This window comes from Embiotoca jacksoni, unplaced genomic scaffold, assembly GCF_022577435.1.
Source record: "Embiotoca jacksoni isolate LCO1_2020_lvr unplaced genomic scaffold, fEmbJac1.0.p SCAF_37, whole genome shotgun sequence".
In the NCBI taxonomy this organism is placed as follows: domain Eukaryota; kingdom Metazoa; phylum Chordata; class Actinopteri; family Embiotocidae; genus Embiotoca; species Embiotoca jacksoni.
In genome coordinates this window covers 3,376,202-3,397,546 of record NW_027185389.1, presented here as the reverse complement: position 1 = coordinate 3,397,546, position 21,345 = coordinate 3,376,202, and the positions used below count along the sequence as shown (strand labels likewise).

The following is a 21,345-nucleotide window of genomic DNA, read 5'->3' as shown; positions in this document are numbered from 1 at the left end:
CTGTATATATATTGATGGTATCTCCCAGATGTGAAAGCTGCGGATGCTGGCTTTTAAACTTCACTGATGACAAGCTGGATGGTCCCTCTCCTCTTTACCCAGAGAGTACGGCATCCATGATTTCCAAAACAAATTATAAACTTATCTGGTTTCTTCTTTGGAGAGTTTTAACCTGCAAGATGACCGTGTGTGTCTGTGTGTGTCTGTGTGTGTGTGTGTGTGTGTGTGTGTGTGTCTGTGTGTGTCTGTGTGTGTGTGTGTGTGTGTGTGTGTGTGTCTGTGTGTGTGTGTGTGTGTGTGTGTGTGTCTGTGTGTGTGTCTGTGTGTGTCTGTGTGTGTCTGTGTGTGTGTGTGTGTGTGTGTGTGTGTGTCTGTGTGTGTCTGTGTGTGTGTGTGTGTGTGTGTGTGTGTGTCTGTGTGTGTGTGTGTGTGTGTGTGTGTGTCTGTGTGTGTGTCTGTGTGTGTCTGTGTGTGTGTGTGTGTGTGTGTGTGTGTGTCTGTGTGTGTGTCTGTGTGTGTCTGTGTGTGTGTGTGTGTGTGTGTGTGTGTCTGTGTGTGTGTGTGTGTGTGTGTGTGGCAGGTGCAGCTCTCCTTCAACACGGACACTGTCTGTTGAATCGAGCCACTGTAGAGCAGAGACGATGATGATGAAGAGGAGGAGGAGGAGGAGGAGGAAGGTGATGAAGACGAAGGTGGGGAAACCTGATCCCGTTTGTCGGCGCTCGGCGGCGAGACGACACGCTGCAGATTTAACCCCCCTGAAGAGGACCAAAAATAACTCTCCGCACCGCGAGAACACAGGAAACAGTAGTTCAGTAATTTCAGCCTCAAACCCGTCACGGGACCGAGGCGCCGTCCGGTCCGGTCCGGTCCGATCCGATCCGGTGACCCGGCAGGCCGCGGCCGGACCGAGGAATGTTTCCATATTCATTAATCTCCAGAATGTACGCGAGCGGTCGGCCGACGGCAAGACTGAAATGTTTGGTTGCTTTGAGGCGGCGCTCCCTGTGAACCGGACCACACTGGACCACACTGGACCACACTGGACCACACTGGACCACACTGGCCCCGCCCCCTTTAGAGAGCATGCTGCCACGACGGTGACGTCATACAGTCTATTTTTCTGTGTCCAGAAGAACGATTAATTTTGGATATTGAAGCAGCTGGTTTACTTCGTGATAACGGACGAGCGGAGCAGTCGGCCGTTTTTTTTTTTCTTTGATGTCAGAGACAGATGATGGTGGTGGTGAAAGAGGGGCGGGGTTTAGTGGTGAAGTGGGGGGCGGGGCTACGGCCCTGATGGTGCCTCCTTTCTGTCTCTTTCTACTGAATGCTCTTCGTGCTAACATGTCATCCTGTGGTGAACTCCCTGTATGATAACCATCAACGACTGCACTACCGTCACTGTGACTCCAAGAGGAAGAATATTTACTCTGTAAACTCGGGTAACTCTTCATGTTTTATGATTTGCAGAAGGATGATGTTTTTTTTTATGGACTCTCCTGGATGTCAGCATGTACTTTTAACTGCTCTTCTTCTCTCAAAGTTTTGTGAATTGTAAACCTGTCAAAAAAACAAAAAAAACAAAAATGTCACTCCACCTTTCACAGTTTTACTTTTCGGTGATTATTAGTGGGCTTTTCTTTTTTCTACTTTGAACGGGTTGTCATTAAAAATAGAAAAAAAAAAAAAAAAAAAAAAGCTGAACGCCATCACTTTCTTTTTCTCGTCTGAGGATGTAAAGTTGTTTACTGAAATAATCTGCACTTATTAAATCACTGCTAACACGTTGAGGAACATGAGGCAGAAAACTTAAAAAAAAAAAAAGAAGAATCAGGGATCCGTCGAATGACAGAAACATCGTGAGGAGGGAACTCGTGTCACCAGCAGCCACTGGACTTATGTGCAATCATAGAAAATAGATTTTGCTCCACATTTAAAGTTGAAACCTGCCTGTGTTTGTTGGGATGTAAAAATCATCTGAATGTCATTTGAACTAAAACGTCTGACAGAACTGAAGCTCGTGTGATTAAACAGTTGTTTTCTCAACTCTGCTTCTGCTGCAGGACGGTTGTGCTTTTTTTGTTGTTGTTGTTGTTCTGCTGAAAAAAAAAAGGTGAAATCAAAAAGTTCTGAGTGTTCCTGAGCCCACGCGGTGATTTCCACTGAGTCGAACTCTGGAAATCATCAACAGAGAAACTTGAAATGTTTCAGAAAGTCTGACGGAGATGAAGCGACGAGCCGGGCGAGGTGTTCTGATGACATCACGTTCAAGAGGGGCGGAGCTTCACCGTCCAAAGACTGAAGAAGAAGAAGGAGCGTCGGGTGAGGAGACACCAGGTGGGTTTTTTCTTTGACGTTGGCGGGAGTTGTGTAACTGTGAATTCGTCCCCCAGAGTCAGACTGTCAACACCGAGTTCCACTGGGAACCTTCTGAAGGTCGTTAGCGTTGTTAGCTGGTCGTTAACTTGAGTTTAATTAATAGCAAAATTAGCCGTTTGTAAACATCGTCAGCTGTGCACTTGAGTTTGGCTGTTTTTTTGTGTGAAATTAGCTGTTTGTTCACCTGTTTTTAGTGAAATTGGCTGGTTTTTTTTGCATTTTTAGGTCCTTGTTAACCAGTTAAAATTTGCTGCCAGCTTTGTGAAGTGGTTGTTAGCGTTGTCAGCTGTTAACATGACTTCAGCTGTTTTTAATAAAATGTTCTGTTTGTTAGCTTGAGTTTAGTAAAAGCTACTCGTTTGACACACGGCAACTTATTCTGCACTTTATTTCCAGATTTAATTACATTCTAAAATTATAAATGCATTCTTTACCGATTCACATTAAATACCATTAAGATTAAAAATTAAAGTCCTTCATGATGTTTCATAAAAACAGTCAGTTCATAAATATGCATCAAATATCAGCGTTCGTCCACGTCATCGAAGGCCACGCCGGTCGCCTGCAGCATCCTGTGGACACAACAGAGTCAGAACCAGAACAGAGTCAGAACCAGAACAGAACCAGAACAGAGTCAGAACCAGAACCGAGTCAGAACCAGAACAGAACCAGAACAGAGTCAGAACCAGAACCGAGTCAGAACCAGAACAGAACCAGAACCGAGTCAGAACCAGAACAGAACCGATTCAGAACCACGTGGAGGTTTTATGTCGTACTTTTTCGTTCCGGGGTTGATGAGTGACGCTCCAGGAAGTCGTCTCTTCACCGTCACCGACGGAGCTCCGTCCTGCCGCCGGCGGGGTTCAAACTCTGAGGAGACAGTTGACCAACAGTTGACCAACAGTTGACCAACAGTTGACCAACAGTTGACCAACAGTTGACCGACGGTTGACCGACGGTTGACCGACGGTTGACCGACGGACAGCTCTGAACGTTTTAGGAGTTTAGAGACTTCAGAGGGTTTTGTTTGAGCAGCGTACCTGCGACCCGCCTCAGGTGAGCTTTCACCGGGCTGACGGACGGCGGTCCACCTGAGGAAGGTGACGACAGACAGTCAAGAACTGAATCTTGAAGTTGTAACTTCTTCTGAGTCCGGATGAAGACACGTGACTCACCGTCGGGCTGCGTGAGGCCGTCGGCCATCCTGAACAGCAGCTCCCGCAGCTCCTCCGCGGCCCGCGGGCCCTCCAGCCGGCGGAGGGCCGCGCTCGGGTCGCCCGGACCGGACCCGGCGCGGAGCTCTGCACCGGCGTCGTGCACCGAGACGGACGCGTCGCCGCGGCTGCAGGACGACCTGAGTTTTAGGATGAAGTCCTCCGAAGAGTTCAAGGAAAACTTCTGTGTCTGAAACAAACAGGAAGAGTTAGACGGCGGCAGCAACGTCACGAGACGCTGAGAGCAGCACGGACACTCACCAGCTGATTCTGCTCCTCTTCCTCGGTGAAGTCGGCGCTCCAAACATCTGCAGCATCTGTCAGACTGACACAACCAGGTGATGGACACACACACATTAACCTGTTTCACCATCCACATGGGGACATTCATGAGCATAATGCACTCCTTAAACCCTTACCATAACTTAAACCAGAACTTAAACCAGAACCTAAACCAGAACTTAAACCAGAACCTAAACCAGAACCAGAACCTAAACCATAACCTGAACCAAAACCTGAACCATAACCTAAACCTGAACCTAAACCATTACTTAAACCAGAACTTAAACCATAACCTAAACCATAACCTGAACCATAACCTCAACCTGAACCAAAACCTAAACTTAAACCTGAACTTAAACCTAAACCATAACCTAAACCTGAACTTGAACCTAAACCTGAAGCTTAAAACTAAGTTTTAACCCTGAAATTTAAATGTAACTTTAAAGTTGAGGAGCTTCCTAAATGTCGTGTGTTTGTCCTCATAAATGTTTTTTAACCTAAACTAGTCCACACAATTATAAAAAATGTGTACACACACACACACACACACACACACACACACACACACACACACACACACACACACACACAGAGCCAACGTCCATTCATAAAACTGTCAAACAATAACGTGAATAATTTGATCTACTGCATTGAATGTCGGTGAGCCGAACTACACGCAGGCTGCTAATACTTAAGTTCACGCCTTATTTTCATTTTTAAACGCAACCGTATTTTTTCTGAGAAGCATCAAAACAATAAACTGTCGGATTTTGAACGGACCCTGGCATCGACTCACCAGACGCTAAACACTCCGTTTTTCCTGCGCGTGTAACAGATGAATTTCCGGTTCTTCGCGTCCAACACGGTGCAGACAGAAGTTTCACTCATGTTCCGACCAGAGATCGGAACCGACACGGACCCGGAAAAACAACAGAAAGCCTTCTTCTTCTTCTTCTTCTGCTGAATCTCTCTTCTTCTTCTTCTTCAAACTAGCTTATGTCCGCATTACCGCCGCCTAGCGGTTCATCTTTAACTCTGTGTTGGATTTTAACAGCTTTTTTTGTTTTTCCAGTCAAATCTTCAATTGAAAAGGAAAAAAATGAAAAATGCTGTTTGAAAGCAGCTTTGTGTTTGATCAGAAAACAGCTGAAATATCGTCTGCTCGAAGCCACCAGACTCCATTCATAAAAAGATTTAGATTTAGACTTTATTAATCCCACAGTGGGGAAATTTAGTCGTCACAGCAGCATTTTTTTTTTGTTTTGTTTGTTTTTAGGAGTTTTTGTTGTTGTTTCTGCTGTTTGTACGACGCGCCCAACTGAACGGCTTTTATTTTGGAGTTAACCGAACCGGAAGTGTGTCCCCTCTTTATTGTCGCGAGCTGTGCGGTGGTTGAGTGAGCTGGACGCGCAGCAGAGGACTCATCATGTCACCAATGGGACTGAAGGCCATCGTTGGAGACAGTAAGAACTCTTTCATTATTTAATTACAGCTTTATTGGTTGGGGTTTTTTTTGGTCGCCACAGTTATTTGGTAACTTTCCTATTATTGGTTTTAATGTGGAACAAATCTGACACTCGGGTTTTTTTTATATATATTTTATTTTATTTTGGGGCACTTTGATGCGCGCGAGACGCACCGCCTCCTCCGGTTCCTCCGGAGAAACGGTTTCATTAAAATACAGGAATATAAAGTTGTTCCGGTGAAGCTGTGTCGGACTCTGCGGGACGTCTCCGTGGTTTTGTGTGCAGGTCCGGTAGCTCGGTGTAAATAATCCCGCCTCGCTAATCTTCGTCTGTGCGGATTAAGCGCTTTGACATGATTGTGAGAGGAAGAGAAGATCCGACCTCAGGGCGACATGATAATAAATCATCTTTGTTTTCAACTGTATATCGGCATCAATACGGAGCACGCGCTGATTAAACATGATGTAGACCTTTATTATAAAAGGGGAGAGTGACGTCATAAAGATGAGAACACTGAACCGTCAGTCAGCAATGAACTCAATGGAGAACTTTTATTTTGAAAAAAAAAAAAAAAAAAAAAAACAAGCTCGGAATTTATAGTTTAACATTTTAAATCTTGATTGTAGATTAAATTGAGCTCTTTTATTAAATAGTAAGGCTGATGAATTATAAACTGTAATTCCTTAGATGTCTTTTAAAATAAGTTTCGGAGATAAATTCCATCGAGAAGTGTTCATACTTTTCTGTTTGGTAATGATAAAGTTATTATTATTATTATTATTATTATTATTATTGGTAATCGTCACTAAAAGCTTTTACATGTTTGGACCTCTGAAAGTTGTTCTTGTTAATAAGTCTCAGTCAATGATTTTTGAATAAATGATCCTTCGTGTTGAAAGACATTGAGATTGCATAGTTTCCATCACACGACATCAACAAACGGTTTGTCTGAATTCAGTCTGAACTAAAAGCTCCTGATTCTACGTGGATCACCGTCAGATAAAAAGATAAAAGGTTCGTGGGGAGTTTTCTTCACTTCATGTCTGCTGGTTTAAAAACCAGTAACGGATGCAGTTTTGTACATTTGAGTATTTTGACACCAAATAAAACTCCAAGAGAAGAAATTAGTTTAGTTTCATATTTACAGAACTTCATATCGAAAGATTCAGAAACAGAAAAGAGACAAATGTTTTGGCCAACAGCTTCATCAGGTGGCAGGTTTGTGCTCTCGGGTTGTTTTGCTGCCCCCAGGTGGCCATAAAAAGTCATTAAGACTTCCACTCGAGAAATTTCAAGAATAAAGTCGACATTTTTCGGCACATTCTCTTCAAGCCGACACTTCTTCTTCTACCAAATTGTGCGCGCTCTGAAAAGAGACCTCATTTTCTTGTTGCTAAAATTCATGAAGGAGTTTAATCTACACGAGGCAGTTTAATATCACGTGATCTGTTTGGAATATTCTCATTAATTTAATATTGAAACCTAACTTTATTCTGGAAATATAATTTCTTGAAATTTCGACTTTATTCTCAAAAGCAAAAATAAATCAAAGAAAATCTTCCTCCTCTTATTTTTAATAATTATATTATTTCTAATAATGTTTTCCTTTTTTTTACAACTCCTCTTGAGAGACTTCCTGATTGAACGCAGAACTACTTCCTTAGTTGGCAGCGGACCAATCGGTGACTAGTGGGCGTGGCTAAGTGTGATGACACTGGGCGTTTGTTTCTTAAGGAATCGCACACTTTATCTTTTTACTCTCAGTACGTACTGCAGCTGCACCTTCTTCTTCTTCTACTTCTTCTTCTTCTTCTTCTTCTTCTTCTTCGGACAGAGCATCAGCGCCGTCAACTCTCTCGAGTTTTTTTGTGACGTGTTTTCTGCTGCAGAGGATTGTGGGTCAGAGCAGCCAGCTGGTGCTGATGGAATGAAAATAAATGACATTTTTATATAATGAGGAAGAAAGCTCGGGTAGAACCGGGCTCGGGTAGAACCGGGCTCGGGTAGAACCGGGCTCGGGGGCGGGCCATCTGCTTTACATGGTTGGTGTTGATTTAAAGTTTTGACAGCAATAGCGTGATTGGCTGTTTGAGAACACGGTGACGTTTGATTGGTTTACCTGAGACGCCCACAGTCAGCTGATCAGAAGAAGAACAGAAACATGAAGATTTTAACTCCAGGCTGGAGAATGTGATGAAATACGATCATTAGAAACGTGGATGAAACGGCTGCAGTGGCTTGTTGTTGTTGTTGTTGTTGTTGTTTACCCCGCCTGTTAGGTTTCCTCACGTTCTTTCACACCTCCTCATAATCCTGTCGTCTGATTGGATAAACGAGGACCATTCACTGACTTCACTACTCGGCAATTTATTGGCCGTTTATTATAAAAGCCATTTACAGTTATTAAGTCTGAGTGCACACTTAGTGCAATATTATGACTTTGAAGTCATGCTGTTGATGTGTGTGTGTGTGTGTGTGTGTGTGTGTGTGCGTTTTGTTTGTGTGTTGTGTTGTCTGTGTTTGTGTGTGTGTGTGTGTGTGTGTGTGTGTGTGTGTGTGTTTTGTTTGTGTGTTGTGTTGTCTGTGTTTGTGTGTGTGTGTTTGTGTGTGTGTGTGTGTGTGTGTGTGTGTGTGTGTGTGTGTGTGTGTGTGTGTTTTGTGTGTGTGTGTGTGTGTGTGACGTTGTGTCCGGTGACACAGAAACGACCCAGAAATAGCGGTGGATGCTGTAAGAGGATTGGGAGCAGATTAGAGGACGTGATTGCAGCGGGTCGTCCCTCCCAGCGCCGCTCGGCCCGACTGGACGCGTTTAGACCTCCCGGTGAAGGAAACCGGGACAAAAGAAAACCTGGTTCCGTTCACACCTGACGGGCCGACTCGCCATCCCGTGTTACTTCGTCCTAAATATTAACACCCTCTATTAGACCTGGTCTGATTTTAGACTTGGTATAAACTGGTTTCAGTCTTGGTTTAAACTGGTTTCAGACTTGGTTTAAACTGGTTTCAGACATGGTATAAACTGGTTTCAGTCTTGGTTTAAACTGGTTTCAGACTTGGTTTAAACTGGTTTCAGACTTGTTTTAAATTGGTTTCAGACATGGTATAAACTGGTTTCAGTCTTGGTTTAAACTGGTTTCAGTCTTGGTTTAAACTGGTTTCAGACTTGGTTTAAACTGGTTTCAGACTTGGTTTAAACCGGTTTCAGACTTGGTTTAAACTGGTTTCAGACATGGTATAAACTGGTTTCAGTCTTGGTTTAAACTGGTTTCAGACTTGGTTTAAACTGGTTTCAGACATGGTTTAAACTGGTTTCAGACTTGGTTTAAACTGGTTTCAGACATGGTTTAAACTGGTTTAAGACTTGGTTTAAACTGGTTTCAGACTTGGTTTGAACCGGTTTCAGACATGGTATAAACCGGTTTCAGACATGGTATAAACTGGTTTCAGTCTTGGTTTAAACTGGTTTCAGACTTGGTTTAAACTGGTTTCAGACATGGTTTAAACTGGTTTCAGACTTGTTTTAAATTGGTTTCAGACTTGGTTTAAACTGGTTTCAGACTTGGTTTAAACTGGTTTCAGACTTGGTAAATGGTGTGAATGTGTGACTCTGATCTAAACTGTGCTGACTGTTCAGATCTTCTGTCGGGTTGAACGTGTTGAAACATCCAGCTTTCAGAATCTGGAGCTTCTTTTGCAGCAACATCCAGATTTGAAGCATCGTCTGTTGTCACGGCAACAACTCTGCGTTCCATCAGAACCAGATATATCGGACAAAAAGTCCTTCAAAGTCTTCTCTAGATATGATGAATCTGATGTTTGTCTGACCATGCGTACAGTACCATCCAATCACCACAGACAAAACTGCCAATGACACATTTTTCTTCTTTACAGAAATAATGAACGATGTCATCAAGAAGGCGAGAGAAAAAGGGAAATGGAAGGTAACGGTCCCGTCGGCCCGATCACGTCTGGAGATAAGACGTCACACAGAAACCCTGACATCCTCCTCCTGCTGTGTTTCAGGTGCTGGTGGTGGACAAGCTGAGTATGAGGATGATTTCCTCCTGCTGTCGGATGACGGACATCATGTCGGAGGGAATCACCAGTGAGTAACAACCTCCCGGCTCAGCTGTGGGTTCAACTCACTTTAATCCACTGTAAACATTTAGTTCACCAACAGGATCACATGGTGTTTACGCAGGACGGTAGATCGAAAGGCAGCGCGGCGATGCTCACGGAGGAACAGGAAGCAACGAGCTTCATGAGCAGCAACCAGCTGGGTTTTCTTTGACGTTGTTGTGCAACCGTGAATTCGTCCCCCAGAGTCAGACTGTCAACACCGAGTTCCACGGGGAACCTTCTGAGGCGTCTGAGGGGAAAACATTCGCTGTGAAGCACCTGAACTGTGGCACCATGGCAACAGGGTTCTCAGAACTCAGTGTTGACAGTCTGACTCTGGGGGACGAATTCACGGTTGCACAACTCCCACCAACGTCAAAGAAAAAACCCACCTGGTGTCTCCTCACCAGACGCTTCTTCTTCTTCGGTCTCGGACGGTGAAGCTCCGCCCCTCTTGAAACGTGATGTCATCAGAACACCTCGCCCGGCTCGTCGCTTCATCTCCGTCAGACTTTCTGAAACATTTCAACGGTCTCTGTCGATAATTTCCAGAGTTTGACTCGGTGGAAATCACCGCATGGGCTCAGGAACACTCGGCTGTAAACGGGCGTGTTCAAGATTTCCTGTTTCCAAAATCTGATGTTTCTCTGCTCCAGTTTCAGGTTTCCATGGTGACATCACTAATGTTGACGTTACCAGCGGTCACGTTAACGATGTTGATGAAGAGACGACAGTCCGAATACGTCCTCATGAAGCTCGTTGCTTCCTGCTGCTCCGTGTGCATCACTGTGCTGCGTTCAGGAACACCTCTGAACTGTTTGAGTTTGAACAGCGGCGTCCAAAAGTCTGAGATCACATTGAAAACTGACTCAAGGCTGAAATAGTTTTTCAAACCCTGATGTGTCAGAGAGAAGGATCGAACTCCTCCAGCATTCACTAGTTCAGCCATTTCCATGTGTAACCCAGCTGATGGGTAAATATTGAGTCTTTTCTTTTGTGTTTACACTCCAGTTGTGGAAGACATAAACAAGCGGCGTGAGCCTCTTCCCAGCATGGAGGCCATCTACCTGATCACCCCCTCGGACGAGGTAACAGAAGCAGGAAGGAATCGTCCAAACCGTCTTTACGTCTCACGTCACCTCGTTAAAAGTTCAAACCTTCTGTTCTCGGCTGTTTCAGTCTGTTGACGGTCTGATCGACGACTTCAGGGACCCTCAGTCTCCGAGGTACCGAGCAGCCCACGTCTTCTTCACCGGCAGTGAGTACATCCACATCCACTTTCATCTGCGTAGCACAGAATGATATCGGCTGATGAAAACCTTCGTTTCTTTACCGATATGAGACGAATTAGGACGTTTTCTACTTTTAAACTCCGTCGTAATTCTTTTTATCTCGGTTCTGGTTCCTTCAGCCGGTCAGCGTGTTTTTCTGTGATTTCCCCGCAGCGATCCCAGACTCTCTGTTTGGACTGTTGACCAAATCCCGCGCCTCCAAAGCCATGAAGGCCTTGACTGAGATCCACGTCGCCTTTCTGCCCTACGAATCTCAGGTGAGCGTCTGGACCCGGTTCAGAAAGTAGGAGGACGGATTTTAGACTCGGTTTAAGTCTGATTTTTGGTTTTTGACTGATTTGTCATGTCGGCAAACTACTGAATTCCTGTAAGAAGTAATCACGTTATTGTAACGTCAGCATGTTCTTCAACAGTATTCTCCAGGAACAGAGTTCAGGGACAGCTTTGTAAGGAAAGGATGACCGTAAACATCATGCTGAGAATAATCAGACATAAATCTACATGAATAAATTGTCCTCGTCCCGGCTGCTCCTGTCGGAGGGCGGAGACCAGTTTTTGTGTTGGATCAGCTTGAGCCTTCAATCCTCTGCTGTTGTCCTGTCAGTTTTAATCCAGAGAGGAAGGCACACATTACACCGGCTGCACCCTCCCTCCCCTCCCCCGGCTTCACCTCATCCCTTCACCTCATTGGCTGACGGAGCCAGCGCTCACACTCTGCAGCCAATGGGAGCGCAGATGAGATGTGCGACAAGGGACGGCGCAGGGATTGTTATGGTGTGACGGAGTCGGGAACAGATGGGTGGAGGAGGGTTTAATTAGTGCCGACCTTCTGGGGGACGTTATTATTTCATTGATTCTCATTATGTTAAACATTTTATAGTGTTTCCTCCACAAATCTGACAAACGTTGAAACATCATTTTAAAAAGCCTTCATCAGTGTGATGAAACATTAGATGCACAAATCAGTGTCGTCTCTCACGTTGTCCGTCCGTCCTGCCGTCCGTCCTCAGGTCTTCTCCCTGGATAAAGCGGATGCCTTTCAGGACTTCTACAGCCCCTACAAGGCTGACGTGAAGAACAACATGCTGGAGCGCTGCGCCGAGCAGATCGCCACCCTGTGTGCCACCCTCAAAGAGTATCCTGGGATCCGATACCGAGTGTGAGACGCTCACACTCTTATTCAGGACTTATAACACCGGTGGGACAGAAACAACTGCTCATCAAGTCTTATAAAACATCTGGGGATTAATACCCTCCCATTTCTGCAGAGCTGAAAAAACAAACGGCTTTGATTGACAAAGAATTAGAATAAAATAGAATAAATGTAATTATTTTTTGTTTGTTTTGTTTACAGTTGCTGTCAAAGCTTTATTTTGAAAAGACTTGTTTTAGAGGGTTATTTTATTTCCATTTGCCTTCATATGGCCTTTTGTTGCCTGCATGCAAAGCTGCTGCCAATAAAAACTAAAGACTTCCTGTGGATGTTTCAAATTAAAAGTCCTTCAACAGCTCCAGATCTTAAAATCATTTAAAAAAAAAAAAAATAAAAACTCCCTCAAACTGATATAAGCTTTAAATACGAACAGCATTTCTGTTGGTGTACCGATGGATTTAGTACTTTGCGTGGACATTATCAGTATATTGATCAAACTAAACAAAGCAGCTCCAAAACACGTCAATGCAAAGTGACATCTGAGCCTCAGAGAATATTTCCAACAGTAATTCAGTGTTTTACTCAAACAACAAAACTTTCTGCAGGAAAGTTGTAGACGTATCGTTAGCATGTTCAGTTCAACAAGCTGTGTGTGTGTGTGTGTGTGTGTGTGTGTGTGTGTGTGTGTGTGTGTGTGTGTGTGTGTGTGTGTGTGTGTCAGGGAGTACAAGGACTGTGCAGTTCTGGCTCAGATGCTGCAGGAGAAGCTGGACGGCTACAAGGCCGACGACCCGTCCATGGGAGAGGTAGGGAACGACCGTTCAGATGATGGAGTCTGAAATAATAGATCAGTCGAGGGGACGCACCGGTCCGAACTCACGATGTCATTTATGACCAATAAATAATAACGATGCGTTCCTGATGGAGATATTTCACATAAAACAGTGAAATAAACCAGATGGGACATTATTTAGTTGACTGGATTCTGTGTGATGTAACCTGTGCAGGTAAAGGTTATTAAATATGTGTTTTGTGTGTCCTGCGATGCCTTCAGGGTCCAGACAAGTCCCGCACTCAGCTGCTCATCCTGGACCGCGGCTTCGACCTCGTGTCGCCTATCCTGCACGAACTCACCCTGCAGGCGATGACCTACGACCTGCTGGGCATCGAGAACGACGTCTACAGGTAGAGAGGCTGTTTGTTTTTGTCAATCTCTGGAAATCATCAACAGGTTTGAAAAGATGCAGCGACAGACTTCATCGCTCGTCGCTTCATCGCCACAGACTTTCTGAAGCATTTCAAGAGTCTCTGTTGATGATTTCCAGGCGGCTTTAAAAACGGCCCTGATTCTGTAGTGGAAATCAGTGCATGGGCTCAGGAACACTCGGCTCTAAGCGGGCGTGTTGAAGATTTTCTGTTCCCCAAAGATTTGACCCAAAATGGAACTCAGGTGCTGATGTTGGTGAAACGTCTTCCTGAAGGTTTCTGCTGTGATCTCCCGCCGTCTTATTTTTAGATTTATTCCCTCATACGTCGTGTGAACGTCTCGTCCTCTCTGTCAGCTTCGAGACCAGCGGGATGGGAGAGACCAGGACGAAGGAGGTGTTGCTGGACGAGGATGACGACCTGTGGCTGACTCTGAGGCACAAACACATCGCCGAGGTGTCGACGTGAGTTCCTCCTCCGATGACTTCCTGCTCACAGAAGCACGGAGCTGTCAGAGTTTCCTCTCCACAGAGAACTCATGTTTCTTCTGCTCTCGTCTCCGTCCGACTCCTCAGGGCCGTGACTCGCTCTCTGAAAGATTTCTCCGCCAGCAAAAAGATGAACACCGGAGAAAAGGTAGAGGACGCGCTGTACACGACTCCGCTCGGGTTTCAGGATCTGTTTCTGTCCTTCAGTCCATTTGAAGTTCCATCAGATTGAATCATCTGCATGCAGCTGTGCATCCATCTGCAAACCAACACTTCTGTTTGAATTATTAATGAATGCATCACTGCATGAAAATGATACACATATCACAAGAAAGAGCAGAACTGGAGCTTTATAGTGAAGATAGTCACATATTTGTACACTAAAGTACAACCGGCTTCTAACAAAGTTCTGACGCTGTTTAAAATCTAAATAAAAACAGAATGCAATGATTTATAAATCACATAAACACATATTTTATTGCAAATAGTCCAAAGACAACATAGTAAATGTTGAAACAGAATTTTTTTTGATTGTTTTATGAAAAATAGATTCTCATCTTGAATTCGTCTTAAAAAAAGTTGTAAGACAGGTCAAACATCTGCCAAATAACCTCTTTACTAATTTATTTTTACCTTTTTTAAACTGCTGCTTCACGGTTGAATAAATCACAAAGTTGTAATCGCTTCACAAAGTTCCACATATAGAAAAAAAAAGAGTTATCCATATTTGAAATCACAGCAAATGGCTGAAATTACAAATCAGTGACGTAGCCGTCGGATACGTGTGAAGTTATTCCTGCAGTCGACGTGTTCCACCACCAACACTATGAACCGACGTGTGTTTCAGACCACCATGAAGGAGCTGTCTCAGATGCTGAAGAAGATGCCTCAGTACCAGAAGGAGCTCAGTAAGGTAGTTGAAGTGTCGCTGTGTGTATCTGCACTCACACAGAGAGTCATGTGACTTCACCAGTCGACCACAACGTGGACAGAAGCTGGACTAACGTCCCGTCTGTCCTCTCTGGTCTCAGTACTCCACCCATCTCCACCTGGCCGAGGACTGTATGAACCGCTACCAGGGCACCGTGGACAAGCTGTGTCGTGTAGAGCAGGTGAGTCTCCCACGGGACACCCAGCATGTCTGCTGTGGGACAGGATGTGTGTATTTGTTAGTCAAAGTCTCAGAGGTTTACAAGATTAGATTCATTTCATATTTGCTTAAAATGCTCAAAACTGCAATAGAAAGTGAACTTTGACATCCTTCATTTTGCCGCCTCGTCTTGTGATCCTGTTTTAAGGATCTTTGTTTTGATTTATTTTAAGTTTCATTCTTCAAAACGCAGTAAAAGTTTCATTAATGTATCATAGAAGTAGTTTGAAGCTGCAATCGACCAGTTTTCATCACCAACACATCCATTATATTTTTTAATTACCTTTGTTGCTTGCTGATGTAAAAATCTGTCAAAAATCTCAAATCATTGTGAGGATCAGTGGGAATACTAATCATAATAATAATAATATACAATACTTGTGAGCATACAGACCTGATTCTCATGTTTTTGATGATTTTGATATTTTCTGAGGACATCGTCGCCACTTTCTGTGAATAAATGTCAATAAATCTGTTTAGAAATCTGAGACAAAAGACAAAAGACACCAGAACATATCACGTTTTCTTTAGATCTCAGTAGTCCACTGATAATTGTCTGGACACAGCTGACTGGTACTGGTGCAGTTTTATTGGGGCAGTAAACTACATCGTAAACAAACATATGCTCGATGTAACTCACAGAATCCACTCGTCTCTGTTTTCACTCCCCAAATAACAAACTGCATCTTTTTTATTGACACAAGCAGAAATGTAATACAGTTTTATTGTAATTTGGACGCTGCAGCTGTTTCTAACATCTGTTTTTTGTTGTATATTTTTAGGACCTGGCGATGAGCACGGATGCCGAGGGAGAGAAGATCAAAGACCCCATGAGGCTCATCGTTCCCGTCCTGCTGGACGCCAACGTCAGCGTGACGGACAAGATCCGCATCATCCTGCTCTACATCTTCCTCAAGAACGGTCAGATATATTTAACATCAAGTGGAAGGAAGGAAACGAAATCTTTGAATAGTTTAAACCTCAGACTGTTCTGGATTTCTGATGTGACATTTAAAATCACGTCTGCAGTCACGTTTTGTTTTTGCCATCAATTCTCAGTTTTTCCTGTTTGCATGTTTATAAATGTTCACACTCTCGTATGTGTGTGTGTGTGTGTGTGTGTGTGTGTGTGTGTGTGTGTGTGTGTGTGTGTGTGTGTCAGGTGTGACTGAGGAGAACCTGTGTAAGCTCCTCCAGCATGCCAACATCCCACCAGAGGACAGTGACATCATCTCCAACATGGCCCACCTGGGCATCCCCATTGTCTCCGAGGTGAGCTGTCCCGGTCCGTCCGTCCAGAACCTCACGGTCTCTGCGTAAACAGGAAGTCCACTGGTCCTTCACACTGCATGAAACCCCTTCGTTCCTTCTTCCTACGGTTGACAGCGGAGCTGAAGGATTATTTAAGCTGATGATCCAAATGGAAAACTTTCCTTTTTTATTTCTGTGATGATTCTTCATTAAATCCCAGGATGAGTGTTGTTTTGCTGAAGTGTGACTTTCACTGAAATAGAAACTTGAGAAATCAGCCGTGTTTTCCTTCTCAGGTCACCATTAAGAAAGCCAAGAAGCCCGACCGCAAGGAGCGCGTCAGCGAGCAGACGTACCAGCTGTCCCGGTGGACTCCGCTGGTCAAGGACCTCATGGAGGTGCAGCTCAGTGCTCTTCTGCTGCGTTCAAACTGGAAATCGTGAGCTTGTGGTTACAACAGTCGCGGGCACCGTATGTTTGGCGTTCAAGTGGCTAAGTCGTAAAAACACGACGTGGACGGCGTCTAGAAGCCAAACAAAAACTCTACGTGACTAAAATTACAACATGTTAGCTGAACATCCAACCAAACAAGAACTTCCACAACCTCTGACCTTTCTGTTAAACATCAGCAAACAACGTCACGACTCGTAAACTCAAGGAAATTATAGAAAACGTAGAGTTACGACGTCGTGAATACCACAAGAGGGCGCCGTTCATACGCACTGTTCTTGGTGGGAAACCTAGTAGCACCGCAAGACGTGAAATAGAAACGCCGGTTCACTGCAGCAAAACGTGAAATAGCCACACTAAGGAAAACTTTCCGGGCGTGTAACTTTCACGCCCGGACAGGCCAACGTTTGTCGATTTCACGCTTTGGCGTGATACCGGGTTTCTAAGGCTGCGCGGTAAATACGACCACATTTAAACGCAGCATTGCTGCAGTACGTCGACGTGATGTTGATATTGGACATGACAGCTATCAGACATTTATCTTTAACTTATCTGACCAACAATGTAATTATAATCATAATTGGAAAATTTGTACTTTGTGGGGAAATGGAGGAAGTCTAAGCAGCTACATTTAGGCCTGTTTGGGAACAAAAGTTATGACAGGAAAAATGAAAAAGCACCACTCAATAATGTTGTGTTGTTCAACGTCTTCCCAGAACAATAAGTTGAATGTTAATCTCGATTTAAATGGTGCTTTAATTCATATTTTCCAAGAGAACTGGAACGTAGATGGAAACCATCGTGTAATCTGCATGTTTTCCAACAGGACGCAATCGAGGACAAATTGGACCCCAAGCAGTACCCGTACATCTCCCAGAGACAAGCGTCCTCTAAAGCCAGCGCTCCGTCCAGGTGTGGACGGTTTGGGGTGTTTGTTAAACGCTCACTTCAGGTGAAACGAATAAAATGAAAGTAAACGTCGATCTGTTTTGTTTCCCATCCAGCAGCGCTCGCTACGGTAACTGGCACAAGAACCGGGGCCCCACGGAGATGAAGACGGGGCCCCGGATCATCGTCTTCATCATCGGAGGAATGACGTACAGCGAGATGCGCTGCGTGTACGAGGTGACGCAGGCCAACGGCAAGTGGGAGGCGCTGATCGGTGAGTTCAATCGCAGGAAGTACAAGCACAAGTAACACAAGAAGCAAATGCCTTTCAAAATAAAACAGGAAGTTGAAACATGGAGTCCAACAAAGATGCCACATTATAATGTTTGCTGTTTTTTGACGTGTTTTATATCGACTGGTCTAAAATGGATCGGTGAAAATCCCTCCTGCTCGGGAAAATCTCATATTTCATGTTCCGCCGATTCAGCAAAGCTCGGATGGAGTGTCGGGTTCAGGGAGGACGAGGAGAGAACGGCTGACGCTGCAAAAAATCATCATCATCATCTTCATCATCATCAGCATCATCAGCAGTTTTAGAAATCCTAAAAACCTCTGAGGAACCATGTGAACTTTCTGTGGATTGATTTTTCTGTCCCGACCGGTCCTCCTGTAGGTGCCACCCACATCCTCAACCCACCTAAGTTCCTAAAGGAACTCCAGCACCCAGACTTCCTGGACCCCAACGCCCAACCGGAGGGCCCCGAGGAGCCGCCCGCAGAGTGAAACCACGTTTGGAAGTAAATTAAATGTGATTTCTCTGAATCCCGCCCAGCGTCCTCGTCCTCGTGTTGTCTTCCGTGTTTTTAAAAGTTCCTAAATGGCTCCAACCTTTTTTTCTCCCCCGAGAGCTACTTTGACAAAAACAAAAGTGTCCGAGAGTTACAATATTTGTTCACATAGCTGAGCTCCACCCAAAGCAGCTGAATCAGCTAATAAAATCCAGTGTTTCCCTTCGATTGTGACCCCCCCCCACCCCCCCCGCCCCTCCTGAAACAAGCACACGTCCATGTATAAACCTAACATATACCTGTGAAACTGGAGGGTTTTTAATTTGAAAAGACACTTTTTATAGCTCCGCCCCCCCCTGCTCTTGCGGTGATAAATATTTTATTTCTGTTATTTTACCTCATTTCTGAGCAGCTGTTTTGTTTCTAGCTCAATGTGAGAGTCTCCGCTGGGTTTGTGTCCTCTGATCTCTGTGTGTCTCACTGTGGTGGGGGGGGGGGGGGAGCTTAAACCTCTGGTGCACCGACACAGGTGGAGGAAGAGCTGAGGGGAATATAACAGTAAATAAGTTTGATTGACGGCCGACGGTGGAGCTCTGCAGTGTTCAGTATGGACGAGGCGTGTTTTGGAGGCCGCTCGGCGTTCCGGTTGTCACACGGTTCACTGGTTTTACCGGCAGCTCGTCACACATCCCGGGACGGCGTGTCTGGTCCACTTGTGTTGTTGTGGTCGTTTTCTTTCTGTTTTTGTGTGTTTGTGTTCATTTTACATCCATTTGTGTAAATTCAATATCTCTGTGGTCAGTTTGTGTGTGTGTGTGTGTGTGTGTGTGTGTGTGTGTGTGTGTGTGTGTGTGTGTGTGGTCAGTTTGTGTGTTTTGTCTCTTTTTGTTGGACCTTAAAATCCTGTTGTCTGTTCAGTAATTCATCTCGTGTTCATACTGACTCACCACCAGTCAAACATCTTGTGTGATTTTTTGTTGTTGTTGTTGTTGTTTATTGTGTTCTCAGGTAAGTATTTAACAAACTTTCACACCTAAACTTCACCGAGCGTCGCTATCTCACGTTTTTGCCGTTTTGTTTGACGGGCGTGTCTATTTCACGCTTCGCTGTGATACCGGGTTGCAACGTCACGGTGTGGATGTTATGATCGTGCACAACAGGAAGAGTTTGGATGATGGATATTTACACTTTTACATCATCATCATCATCATCATCATCATCTTCCATCTTTGTGTCTTTCAGGATCGACTGAAATCTTCCCCCCTTGTCGCCTTCTGAAAGCCCTCAAAGACTTGGAGAAAGCAGAGCCGAGCGGTTAAGACGCTCCGTAGAGTTCCTTCATCGCAGGAACACCAAACTTCCAGCTCCCTCCCGCCTCTCCAAAGCTGTTTCTAACCTCCACCGTGACGTTTTTACGAGTGTGTTGACGCCGATCAAATGTATTTATTGGAAGAGATTGGATTCGTGTTGAATGTTGTCTACTGTATGTCGGTGGGATGTATTTTATTTTGAAAAGTCGTGTATGTGAATTAGTTTTAGACGACTGGATGAGATTCTTAAAAAAAAAAAAGTCATAACGGAACAAAAAGCTCACATCTCTTTTTTATTGTCGTCTCTCCTGAAAAAAAAAACTACAACCTCCTGCTTTTATTTTGTCGGAGCGTGGGCGTGTTTTTATGTAGCGCTTTCCATCGAGTAGCTTTAAACGCCGCACATCATCAGATCTAGTCGTGTGTCTGACCTTGGAAAAATGCCAACATAACGCCCCCCCGACGGTGTTTTCATGTAGATCAGTTTACGTTTGAAAGATAAATATAGTCGGATTGTCTCAACTCTCAGCAGTGTTTCCCGGTAGTTTTATTTTTTACTTTTTTTTGGTCCCGTAGCGATTGAGCTTCCTCCTCGGCTCCCTGATTGGTTAATTGTTGTGTAGTGCTTCTCTGTAACTAGTGAGTCCCACTGTGTGAAGAGATGTCAAGTATTATCACAAGTCTGTGCTTTTATGTCCACGTCCAACCAAACAGTACAAACTCGCTGCAGGATGTGTGTTCAGCTAATAAAGTGGCTTCCATTCAACTGAAACTGCTTTTTTTTGTTTTATTTGCTGCTCTCTCCTCATGAGGTCAGATTAAATGTTTATAGAAAAAAATCCATCTTTCGGACCTCAGAATTTTCTGAAAGCTCCAAGTTCACGAGTTTGCAGACAGATTCTGTCCCGTCCCCCCCCCCCCCCCCCAGTTTTGAGAGCAAATCTCTTGCAGGTTTTTGATTTGCAACCAAAAAGTCTATTTATATAAGCAAAATTATGGTTAGTTTCACAAAACAAGTTGTGAAGGCGTCAGTTTGATTAATTTTAACAGTGTTTTAACAAACCACATACTTAAAAAAAACAACTGTTGATTAATGGAGAAAATAATCAGTAGATTAATCAAAGTTTATAGAATGCATCTGCAATAAAAAATATTATTTTTAACACTTAAGGTGCATTTTTCTATTAATACTAAAGTTCCATTTTACAATGCGTGAATTTTTGTTAATATTTTTTTGCACCAATTTCTGCTCATAAATATTGCTGTTATTTCTTGCCTTGATAAATTACAACCAGATCTCCCTTCGCTTTTAACGACCTTAACCATGATACACATACTCAGCTGTAATTCCTCCCGCGGCCAGAGGGGGGCGCCCCTCGTCCATCTCTGAGGGCCCGGCAGCTGTTGAACGCCTGGGACGGACGAGCCTTTTTTTTTAATTTCCAAGAGCTTTGATGCAACTCAGCCGTGACGGAAAAAGACTATTTTTAGAGTCGTTCCCCTCGAAAGCCGAGTTAATGTTTTGATCAGCGTGGAAAAGAAAAAAGTCTGTGAGGTGTGTGTGTGTGTGTGTGTGTGTGTGTGTGTGTGCGTGTTTATGCTGCGCTTCAAGGCCAACTCTGCACACTGAGAGAAGGATGCTGTGAGTTACTTGGGCGCCATGGAAACCAGTGTTTTCTGGAGACAAAGCTCCGAAGAGCCGAACACACGTCCTCCTCTCGCCGAGGTAGGAAACAACGTGCAACAAGACGCGGTCTTATGTAACCGCGACATCTGGTCCAGCGCGTACGGAGGGAATTCCACGCGGCTGTTTCCGATCTGTCAAAACCGTCTCCGACCGGGGAGGAAGTGGGAGGAAGTGGGAGTGATGTGGGAGGAAGTGGGAGTGATGTGGGAGGAAGTGGGA

At 44.4% G+C, this 21,345-nt stretch overlaps 3 protein-coding genes across 4 annotated transcripts in view; 2 read left to right on the top strand and 1 right to left on the bottom strand.

Moving 5' to 3' along the window:
• abca2 (ATP-binding cassette, sub-family A (ABC1), member 2) overlaps positions 1-2,054 on the top strand; it is a 40,489-nt gene extending 38,435 nt beyond the window's left edge. The window contains 1 exon segment of the mRNA XM_069166158.1: positions 581-2,054. Coding sequence (XP_069022259.1) covers positions 581-616 — 36 coding nt within the window. The 3' untranslated portion in view covers positions 617-2,054.
• Positions 2,055-2,753: 699 nt separating this feature from the next.
• paxx (PAXX non-homologous end joining factor) lies at positions 2,754-4,854 on the bottom strand. The gene is made up of 6 exons (XM_069166163.1): positions 4,675-4,854; positions 3,858-3,921; positions 3,558-3,786; positions 3,423-3,473; positions 3,159-3,252; positions 2,754-2,954 (listed from the first exon to the last, which is right to left on the bottom strand). Exons 1-6 carry the CDS (start codon positions 4,764-4,766, stop codon positions 2,906-2,908), a joined length of 579 nt encoding a protein of 192 aa, XP_069022264.1. The 5' UTR covers positions 4,767-4,854; the 3' UTR covers positions 2,754-2,905.
• A 410-nt stretch (positions 4,855-5,264) lies between these two features.
• stxbp1b (syntaxin binding protein 1b) lies at positions 5,265-20,205 on the top strand. 2 transcript variants are annotated; one of them, XM_069166159.1, is made up of 20 exons: positions 5,265-5,341; positions 9,236-9,285; positions 9,368-9,449; positions 10,475-10,551; positions 10,643-10,721; positions 10,909-11,012; positions 11,766-11,914; positions 12,630-12,714; positions 12,963-13,093; positions 13,471-13,578; positions 13,690-13,750; positions 14,450-14,515; positions 14,634-14,714; positions 15,535-15,673; positions 15,915-16,024; positions 16,300-16,401; positions 17,280-17,365; positions 17,458-17,615; positions 18,015-18,138; positions 19,372-20,205. In XM_069166159.1, exons 1-19 carry the CDS (start codon positions 5,305-5,307, stop codon positions 18,122-18,124), a joined length of 1,815 nt encoding a protein of 604 aa, XP_069022260.1. In that variant the 5' UTR covers positions 5,265-5,304; the 3' UTR covers positions 18,125-18,138; positions 19,372-20,205. The 2 variants fall into 2 exon arrangements, with proteins under 2 accessions (XP_069022260.1, XP_069022261.1); XM_069166160.1 differs by lacking the exon at positions 18,015-18,138.
• The last annotated feature ends 1,140 nt before the right edge of the window (positions 20,206-21,345 follow it).